Raw genomic sequence first — 10,655 nt, 5'->3', positions numbered from 1 at the left:
TGGGGCCTCTCAGGGGCTCAGGTCAGCACTTACTTACAGGAGGGACCCGGGAGGTGGGCACCGTGCACAAGCGTACAGAACCCGCCCCTGGTTGTGCTCATGACGCGTTGGCACGCCTGAGGGCCCTCGGAAGGCCCCAGTGGCCGGGCGTCTTTCCCTCATTGTTGAAGCTTCTGGTTTTCCCTTGTGTGCGACTCGGGCAGCATCTCTCCCTAGAATGTTCTGGGGCTGTGACAACCCCACTGTGTCAGGCAGCTTGGTCTGGCACACCATACTAACTGCAGCACTGGGCACCAGGCCCGAGGCCGGGAGCAACTCGGACCTCCCACTACACCCTGTGCAAGGTATACCGCCTCTCCCGGGTTAATCTCCCAGTGCCTCCCCAGGCTTCGCTGGCCACTGCACTGTTGGGGTGTGCGGGCAGCTTCTAGCGCCGCACCGGGGGGTCTCCAAGAGCTCCCACTTGGGCAAGCTTCACCTCGGTCCACGCGGATTCACCTGCGCCCCCTGGTGGCCAGCGCCCCACATGGCAAAGTCAAGGGCCCAGGGAGGTTGTGTGGCGGGAAGATGCCCGCCAGCCTGAAGGTGCGCGCAGGAGTCGGGACTTCCTGCCATGAACGTGTCCCCAGCCACACGGAGCCACCTGAGCTGCACAGTACAGGGCCTGAGCGATGAGCCACCACACGCCAGCCTCACCAGCTTCACTTCTCGACCTCGCTCCTCATAGTTCTTTCACATACATCCAACAGGAAGCTCCACAGACACCTGAGCAAGGTACCACAGGTCCCTGAGCAAGGGGGCGCTCACTGCCCAGAGGGCGGCAGGAGAGGGTGAGGGGCCCCAGCAGAGCAATGGCAGCCACCTGGCTAGGTCAACCATCTGAAGTTCCTGAAGACAAAACACGCCACGTTGGACGCAAACAACTTTATTTCCATTATCCCTTTCTGAACAACCAGGGGAATCTAGAAAACATGTAAAATACAAACAGCTGTGGTTCGGGGGGCCAGGCAGGGGCTGCCCCTGGGAGGACCCTGCAACCCGCCCCTGCTTACACTGGCTGGGGATGCCACCCGGCTCCCATGACCCGGGCTGGAACGTGGCTAATCCTAACTGAAAGCGAGCAAGGGCCACCTGCTGTTTTGCAGGCTCTCCAGCCTCCGAGCCGCCATGTCCCCTCTGCAAGTGGCGGTCTGAATGTGTCCCTGGGCCTCACTCCCCACCTGCAGGGGGGACGTCAAGCAGAGAGGGTCCAGGGCGTGGCAGGAGGCTCTTGGGCAGAGGCAAGGGTAGGCTGGTACCACTGCTGGCTACAGTCCTACACAAAGGTGTCAGCATAGCTCCGGAGCGGCATGAGGTGGGGCTGGCACCACCCTGTGCCGGAACCACTACACCCAGGCGTGCAGCTCACTTGGGGCCGAGGCACTCCACGACGCCGCTGCCCTTCAGGCCGTCGAAGAAGAAGAAGTTGTTGTGAGGCGGGTCCCTCTGAGACAGAGCCTGGGGGAGAATCAAGGAGTCATTCAGGCTGCAGCCAGATGGGTCCCTCACTCCCGTGAAGGCTGTCACCAGGGCATGACCCGGGGCCTGAGCAAGGGGACCTGACACCTCTGCCAGGATGGCCAGCACACAGGGCCCATCACCCACGGGAGCACAGCAGCGCTGGCCCACACAGGGCCCATCACCCGTGGGAGCACAGCGGCACTGGCCCACACAGGGTCCATCACCTGTGGGAGCACAGTAGCGCTGGCCCACACAGGGTCATCACCTGTGGGAGCACAGCAGCGCTGGCCCACTCAGGGTCCATCACCCACGGGAGCACAGCGGCGCTGGCCCACACAGGGCCCATCACCCATGGGAGCACAGCAGCGCTGGCCCACACAGGACCCATCACCCACGGGAGCACAGCGGTGCTGGCCCACACAGGAACCGTGCGGTGACATTCAGCCACATGTGAGGTCACTAGGACACAGCAGTCCCATGGAGACAGGTGACTGCTTCCTCCTGGGGACAGGGGTTCCCTGGGGCTGGGGCGGGCGAGGCCACCACTTGGAAGGGAAGTGCTTGGGACGCCCTACGCAGCTCCCCCTCACAGCGTCCCTCGGTCAGAGGCTGGCACGCAGTGGCCCCTAAGCACCTGGAGCTGCCCCCGCTGGAGGGGCAGAGGCTGGTGCTGCGGCCTGCAGGCGTGGACACAGAGCAGGCACGCCACAGCCGATCTGGGTACTGGCAAGGTCTGCGGGGGCGGACAGATGGAAGGAAGTTCCGGATGGCCCGGAACAGGTGCTTCCGTCTGCCCTCCACCCCTCCCCCAGCTGGAATGGGGACACTCACGGGGTGAACATGGGGCAAAAGGTAACATGCCTCCGAGCCAGATGGGGAAGGAGATTCCAAACACACCCAGCTTGGAGAATGCAGAGTGTTCTGGCTATCTGGGGGGGGACTGCTGACAGCTGCCCCGGCGGGGGATCGCACATGGGCCGGGATGCCGGGAAGCCATGGACAACAATGGGGTCAGGGCCACCTGCCCCAACTACCACGTCCCGCCCACACACAGTGAGGCCGAGGGGGCAGGGCGACAGCACCTGGGGCACGGGTCACACAGCAGACAGCCTGACACCTGCTGGTTGCACTGCCTACTGCTGTGGGCCAGCAGAGCAGCTCCAGGTTCCTCCAGTACAGGGACTGGAGCTCCCCCGGGAAGAACAGGCTCTGCTCGGGGAGGCCACCACACCGGCCAGGACAACGTGCGTCCCCGGCCCCGAGGCTCTGCATGGCGACCCTCGGCCAGGCCGCAAGTGTGAGCCTGGAAGCCGGAAACCATCGCATACTCCCTGCCCCGCGTCACCACAGCAGGTCCCACCTGAGCCGAGGGCCAGAAAAGAGCAGGGGTGCGGGAAAAGGAGCCTTAGGAAGATGGGGGAACAGATACCCGAGTCCAAGGACCTCAGAGCTACCCTGCAGATGCCCCAGACAGCGCAGTGACGGCCTGGCCTCCACGCTGTCCTGCTAGGCTCAAGGTGGACACGGACAAGGGCTTGGAAAGACTTGCTGGGCACAGCTCTACCCATCACTACACATCCCGTGAAAGGCAGTGTACCCAGCGAAGGAGAGGCGCCTGGGGGCTGTGCTCAATGGACCCAGTAACACGGGAGGGCCTCGAGGGCTGGGGCTCCTGGCTAGGGCACAGGGCTGCCACACCCCCGTGGACAGCGACAGGCCCCTCTGGCCTGGCTCACCGGGTGCCTGGCAGCGAGGGCGGCCCCACAGGCAGGATTTGTGGGCCTCAGTGGCCGCCTCTTAAAGGGGCATCCAGTTCATGAGGCTGTAAGAAGCAGACTGCCAGCTAACACCCTGACAGCAGACCATGGACAGGCGAGAGCGAACTTGACTCATCTCTGCCCAGCTAGCATGTGGCTGGGGCGGGCGAGGCAGGGCGCCCAAGGACCAGTGGGTAGGAGAAGGCGGGTGGCCCCTAAGTCAGGCTCCCATTCTCCCTGCCCAGAGCCCACGCCAGGGCAGGCAGGGCCCCCTCCCCCCCACCAGTGCGCCCTTTACCTTCACAATTTCCTGAGCCAAGATCCCACCGACCACGGCACACACGGGAGCCATCTCGGAGAAGCAGTGCCTACAAGAGAGGACAGAGCGGGCCGTGCTGGCTGACTCCCCAGCGGGGCGGGATGAATGCTGACCAGGGAAGGCAGTGGGGGTCATCAACGGGGGAAAAGACCTCTGAACTCTAGCAAGGAGCTCTTCCACATTTCCACTCCCCCCTCCTTTAATTTAAAGGAGAGAGTATTATCGGTGGTTCCTAAAAACAAGATCCTACGAAGTAACAAATGTTCCCGTACCGGGTCACGGTCACATTCCTATAATTCTCTTCTGACCCCAGGCGGGTAGGGGGTTCTATCTGGGACACATGGCAGGGAGCTCTGGGCACCGGCCACCCCCAACACCAAGCGCCCTCAGTCCACACAGCGGGCAGCAGCCCTCTAGACTAGGATGGGGTATGTGGGGGGACACACGGCCAGCAGATCCCATCACCGCCTCATCACCCACCTGCAGTGGGCAGCGAAATACGCTCTTCCACCACGGCGTCAGAGAAGCGTGCTTTCCCAGACACCTGCTCACTGAGACACCTGGCTCACAGGGAGGCGGGCGCTTTCCTGAAGGAACCCCCTCAGACCTTCCAGGGAGTACACCCATCTAGATACCTGCATTCTATTTTCATTTGAATGGCAGAGTTACAGAGAGAGGGAAGATACAGAGTGACGGAGAGATCTTCCATGTGTTGGTTCACTCCAAGCGGCTGCAATGGCGGGAGCTGAGTTGGGCCACAGCCAGCAGCCAGGAGCTTCTTCCGGGTCTCCCACTCGGGTGCAGGGGCCCAGGTACTTGGGCCGTCCTCTAGTGGGGAGATGGATAGGAAGTGGAGCAACCAGGATTTGAACAAATGTCCATAGGGATGCTGGTGCCACAAGAAGAGGCTTAAAGCTGCTACGTTACAAAGAGCAGCTCAAACTACTGCCTGCGGTGCTGGCATCTCCTATGGGCACCGGCTCCCATCGTGGCTTCTTCACCGTCCCATCCAGCTCCCTGGGGATGCACCTGGAAAGCAGCGGAGAATGGCTCAAGGGCCTGGACCCCCGCACCCACATGGGCCACCCGGACGGAGCTCAGGGTGTCAGCCTGGCTCAGCACCAGCCAAGACATTCACTTCTCAGTCTCACCAGGCACTGTTCACCCCCACAGGTGCAGATCTGTCACTTTCACTCGATAATGTTTTGTTTAGATCTGTGGCTATTTAACAAACAGCAACAGAACATTTCCACTGCTTACTGTTTTACATGATAAGCTCGACCCCTTTTAAAGGAATATCTGAAACTTAATATTAAGTCTAAAGCCAGGAGTAAACAGGCCAAGCCGTGGGGTTGGCCTCGGTTGGGCTGGCGGCGACAGCGACGATGAGGCTTTCCCTCCTTTCACGCTTCCTGTGGCCTGGGCATGTGTCACTCTCAATCAACCCAGCAACAAAGCTCCGTGACAAGAGGAGGGCCGAGGCACGGGGCAGCACGGGGCAGCGCGGCAGCCGCTCTCCAGCTGATGAGGGAGCAGGGCTCTCGGCGACACTGGCCCGCCATTGCAAGGGCAGCTCAGCTGCGAGGCGACACAGACCTCAAGAGGCCACCAAACGGCTCTTACTTCAAAGGCAATAGAGCAGGAGCAGCCGAGTCCACGGGCCACAGACAGCGGGCAGGGAGGGGCAGCGGGCTAACGGCGGGGGGCTGTGTCTCTGGGTGCAGCGCCTTGAAGCTGGCTGGCCGGCTCTACACAGGACGGGCCATCATCATCCGAAATGCTTAAATGAGATTGCCAGCAGCACCGCACAGCCAGGTCCCCGGCGCCGGGCACCAGGGATGCTCAGTGGCTGGACTGGCTGGGCCTGAGAGAAGTGACGCCTACATAACCCAGTTCTTCCGCTGTGGGGCCAGCCTCCAGGTGCGCCCAGCGTTGGAGGGACACTGCCCAAGCCTGCAGTCACCGGTCACTGGCCTAAGGAGCATGGAGTGCAGTGCCTTCGCCAGCCACTGCCCACCAGGCCAGCACTCTATCAGAGCACAGGTTCAAGTCCCACCTGCGTTGTTTCGCATCTGGCTCCCTGCTCAATGCCCTGGGAGGCACGGAAGGGGCCCAAGGCAAAAATGTTCCCTATCAAAAAATGATGCAGGATCTTAATATTTTCTGCATCAAAACAAATTTACCCTTTCACTGGGTTTCCCGTTTAGCCTCACAGGTACTCTCAGACTGCACAGCCACCTCCTGGAGTGCGGGGCCGGCACAGCTCATTGTGCCACTAGCCATGTCCACCGGCCCCTAGCACCAAGGGAATGGGCTCAGACCCTGACTCCGCTCTCGACTCCAGCTTTCAGCTGCCGTGCATGCTGGGACGCAGCACTGCCAGTGCTTGGGCCTCTGCCATTCACATGGGAGACCCAGGCCGAGTTCTAGAATCCTGGACCAGTTTGGGATGGGGTGCTCATGTGGGGAGTAAACAAGGGGATGGGAGATCCCTGTCTGCCTTGGCAACAAATAAAACATCAAGCAGCAGCAGATGCCCAATCCAACAGCTGGGCCCGAACAGCTGCTCACTGTAGCTGCTTTCACCACTACTGCAGTCACACCGCAGGGCAGGGCGAAGGGAGCCGCCCCAAGACCAGGAGAGGGAAGGGGAGTGGGCAGAGGACCCCAGGCCTGCGCTGATGGGGTCATGGCCTGGCCACCATGTGCCGATGGGTGAAGCAAGGCCAGCTGCCTTAGCTGGAGGTGTCCTGGTGCTCAAGACAGGATGAAGCTGGGAGCGCAGGCCTGTCTCTGCTAAAGGTACCAGAGGGTAAGCCGTGACACAGCTCAAACAAAACCCCTCCTCGGGAGCCAGCAGCCCCCTTGACAGGAGCTCACTGCGCAGGACTGTCCCCACACTGGAGTTCTATCCAGGTGGAAAGGGGGATGTGTGTCAACTCGGCCCAAATCCACAACACCCCCCGCCCCCCAGGTTCATGTGAACAGGCCGAGTCAGAGCTGCACCCACAGATCTCTGCCCTGCGGCCTTGAACCTGGGACCTCCCAGTGAGTGACAGCCAGCAGGAGCGGCCGCCGGCCGCCCAGACGCACCTGACAAAGTCGTCAGGCAGCAGGTCGGGGCTCACGCCCAGCGCGTCCAGCACGTCGTTGCGGATCTGTAGCAGCAGCTCGGCATCCTCGGCGCACGTGTCCACACTCGGGTCCCGTCCCTTGTCCGTGCGGAACTTCAGGAGCACTGGGGGAAGGGACAGGAAGCTGGGTCAGGAGGCCGCTGTCCACCCGGCACGCTGAGCACGCCTGCTTCTCCCGGCGTCCAGGTCTGCAGGCAGCAGCACAGCGGGGAGGTGGCAGTGAAATCTGCACTTCACCTTGTCAGAACAAGGGCTGTCTGTGATACGCTACAGGATCACAGGTCACCTGGTCACCTGCAGCCCTGAGAGCGTGGTGGTGTGCGTCGGGGGAGCCAGGGGAGAGCGAAGGAGAAGTGCCCAGCAGAGGTCAAGGGCCTGTGCCCCGCCAGAAGCAAGGTGCGGGGCGGGGAGGGGTGTGTGTATGCCAGGCCTCAGGTCACAGGGCAAGGCCTGCCTGGCACGAGACTGACCCTGCCAACGCTCACTGCAAACACAGCTGCCCTTCTCTCCGTGGCTGCATCGACTTCCCGCAACGGGATGTTTCATCTTGCCTGTGACCAGGAAGCCAGCTTTGGAGCCAGTTACAAGGAACACGTACCATGCAGGGAGACCCCAACAGGGCAAAAAGGGTTAGCCTAAAGCAAGGGGCGGACGCGGACATTCTGACTGCCCCGGGTTTCCACCGCGGTCACCTGTGCGCCAGGTGGGCAGGCAGTGCTGCAAGCTCGCTTTCCGCTGGGCAGGGGACAGCGGGCCCCATGCATCCCTCGGGTAGCGCTTGCATCCCCACATCACGCAGGCTCTGTCAGAGCGGAAGGAGGCGGGTGGGGAGTGGTGCTGGACTGAGCCCCGTGCTGTGGGCCAGCCCCTTACTGCCAGGGAGGCTTTTCCAGGTTACAAAGCACTTTTGTCCTCAACTCATCAATACACACTTACTTAAAAAGCAAACACTCAAGTGGCAAACTACGTTCTTTATTGGTACGAGCAGTGCCTCTCCCCAAACCACAAGCACGAGGCACCTGGCCTGGGAGCGGGCTAAGGACACTTCAGGAAGTCTGCAGCAAAACCCAGGCCGGCCGGAGCACGGAGCACCGCCTGAGGCTGGGGCTGTCACTCTCTCCTTTCTCCAACAATGTAACTTCTAGAACTTTCAATTCTACCTGAACCTTCAGCACCCAACTGAAAGCCAGGGGCAGCTCGATGCTGGCTGGTAGTGACCTGCCACCCCTGGAGTAGGACACTTAACGGGGCAGCTGTGCGGCTCGCACCCCACTTGACAGCCACAAATGCAGGCTGAGAGGGCAGCCGTGACAGTTCCTCCCAGCTGGGCTCGAGTTCCCCTCCCCGCCTCGTCCCCCGACAAGGCATGAGCTATGTACTGCGAGTGCAGGCGGGGAGCAGGTCCCCCGAGTGCAGGCGGGGAGCAGGTCCCCAGGCCAGCGGGAGAAGACTGGCATCTGTCCTGCCAACCTCTCCTGAGAGCCTATGGCAGCGAGACTCGGCAGATAACAGAGCCGATGCCCAACACAGGCTGGGGGCCCGGGGCTCAGTGGCAGCCATGTGGAAACCAAGGGAGGCAGCTTGCTTTCCTGCAAGGAAAAGGAGCGGGTGGCGGTGGGAGCCCGGTCCGACTCCTGTCATTGCAGTGTTACTGGGACAGAAGCACCAGCATGGCCACCAGGGATCAAAAGTGGGGCCTGTCAGGAAGCAGCCTCCCGTGAGCCAGCCCCGCGCTCCAGCCGCACCACCAGCCTGGGGACTGCCCGCTCCACGGAGCAGCAAGCTGAGGTTTGCAGACAGTGACCTGAAGAAACACCAGCTTGGCTCCACCGGCTGCCTGCCAACCCTGGGGACACCCCCATCAGTTCCAGGAGACAGCTGGAGGTGGAAAGCAGATGCGACCTTGCCCATCTATCTTTGGGGTGATGCCCCTGGGTGTGCTGTAGTTTGTTTGACCCCGGGCCGGTAGGCTGGCACCCTCTGCATACCCTGCTGAGCGCATCTGAAATCCTCCCAGGGCTTCTGGGAAGGGGGCCAGGCAGGCAGCAAAGCAAACAGAAGCTGTCTTCTCCACTCCTTTTCAAAGGTCAGCATCCCAGGGAGCAGAGGTGGGTGGGAGGGGACGGGAGCCCAGGACGGGGCCCAGGACGGAGCCCAGGACAGAGCTCAGGACAGGAGCACAGGACAGAACCCAGGAAGGAGCCCAGGACGGGAGCCCAGGACGGGAGCCTAGGATGGAAGCCCAGGACGGGAGCCCAGGACGGGAGCCCAGGACGGGAGCCCAGGACGGGAGCCCAGGACGGGAGCCTAGGACGGAGCCCAGGACGGGAGCCCAGGACGGGAGCCTAGGACGGAGCCCAGGACGGGAGCCCAGGACGGAGCCCAGGACGGGAACGCAGGACGGAGCCCAGGACGGAGCCCAGGACAGAGCCCAGGACGGAGCCCAGGACGGGAGCCCAGGACGGGAGCCCAGGACGGAGCCCAGGACGGGAGCCCAGGACGGGAGCCCAGGACGGGAGCCTAGGACGGAGCCCAGGACGGAGCCCAGGACGGGAGCCCAGGACGGAGCCCAGGATGGAGCCCAGCCCTGGCAAGCCCTGCTTATTGAACTCCCCGTTTGTGCTGCTTTCCGTGACGGCTCCCAAACAGCCAGACACCCGTGGCTCTGACCCGCTCCCGCAGTGACCCACACATGACAAAAGCATCAGAGAGCCACTCGCTTGGCCCCGTGCCTTGTGGATTCACTGAACTTCCCTGGACCCTGCTGTGACAGCCAGCTGCCAGAGGTCTGGGACTGCCCACTCTGCACAAAGCCAGCTGCAAACGGCCTCCACGTGAACACAATGCCACCTTTGCCAGAAAATCCAAACACTCAAATGCAAATCGAATCAGAGCCCGGACCATCTGGTTACTGGTGTAAGCAGCCTAGGAAACCGGCAATACTTCTGCCAACCTGCTATTGTATTCAACACCGTGATTCCGTGTAAGGCCACCAAGCCACAGCGCCACAGGTTAGTCCCTAACCCACCTGCTGCCCTCAGAAACAGCTCTCCTTGAGGCTGGGCCTCACTCACCTGACTGATGCCCGCAACACTGCTTGCCAGCACGTCCTGGCCCCGGAGCGCCCTGGCCTAGCGCCCCTTCTTTCCCCAGGCTAATCACTTTTTGCACACTCACAGTCTTTGGAATAGCCTGGAAATCTGTTCAGGCCTGCTTCCCACTCCTGCCAGGCAGCAGCACACCGGAAACTCTGGGGCTGACCCAGACTCAACGGCTCTCTCCATGAACGCACACTAGGACAGAATGCCATGTCCCACAGCCAAGGGCCCGAGTTCAACACTGCCTCAGGCTCCTGCCCCGAATGCGCGCTAACTCATCACTGGGGAGCAGTGGGGATGGCACCAGTAGCTGGGTGCCTGCCACCCACCTGCGAGACTTGGGCTGCGCTTTCTGGATCCTGGCTCTGGCAAGGCCCAGACGCTGCCATTCTGGGCATTTGGACAGTGAGCCAGCGCAGCTTGCTCAGTCTGCCTAGCTCTCAACTAAAACAAATGCTCTTTTAAAAAAAAATAAGGTACACTAGGGCTGGTTGGCTAATCCTCTGCCTTAAAGTACCAGCAAGGGCAACAGTTCATGTCCCAGCAGCTCCACTTCCCATCCAGCTCCCTGCCTGTGGCCTGGGAAAGCAGTCGAGGACGGCCCAAAGCCTTGGGACCCTGCACCCGCGTGGGAGATCCGGAGGAGGCTTCTGGCTCCTGGCTTCGGATTGTCTCAGCTTCAGCCATTGCGGCCGCTTGGGGAGTGAACCATCGGATGGAAGATCTTCCTTTCTGTCTCTCCTCCTCTATGTATATCTGCCTTTCCAATAATAATAAATAAATCTTAAAAAAGAAAAACACTATATCAGATCTTTGGAACAAAATGAAAACAAGCATAAAAACCCTT

General features: G+C 61.4%; 1 protein-coding gene across 1 annotated transcript in view; it reads right to left on the bottom strand.

The window, feature by feature from the left end:
- Positions 1 to 909: 909 nt before the first annotated feature.
- SAE1 (SUMO1 activating enzyme subunit 1) overlaps positions 910 to 10,655 on the bottom strand; it is a 31,379-nt gene continuing 21,633 nt past the window's right edge. Inside the window, exons 7-9 of the mRNA XM_040977867.1 lie at positions 6,670 to 6,814; positions 3,556 to 3,625; positions 910 to 1,497 (exon numbers count right to left, since the gene is read on the bottom strand). Coding sequence (XP_040833801.1) covers positions 1,405 to 1,497; positions 3,556 to 3,625; positions 6,670 to 6,814 — 308 coding nt within the window. The 3' untranslated portion in view covers positions 910 to 1,404. The remainder of the gene's footprint in view (positions 1,498 to 3,555; positions 3,626 to 6,669; positions 6,815 to 10,655) is intronic.

This window comes from Ochotona curzoniae, unplaced genomic scaffold, assembly GCF_017591425.1.
Source record: "Ochotona curzoniae isolate NIBS_2020 unplaced genomic scaffold, NIBS_Ocur_1.0 contig_2861, whole genome shotgun sequence".
Classification (NCBI taxonomy): domain Eukaryota; kingdom Metazoa; phylum Chordata; class Mammalia; order Lagomorpha; family Ochotonidae; genus Ochotona; species Ochotona curzoniae.
This window is presented reverse-complemented; position numbering and strand designations above follow the sequence as displayed.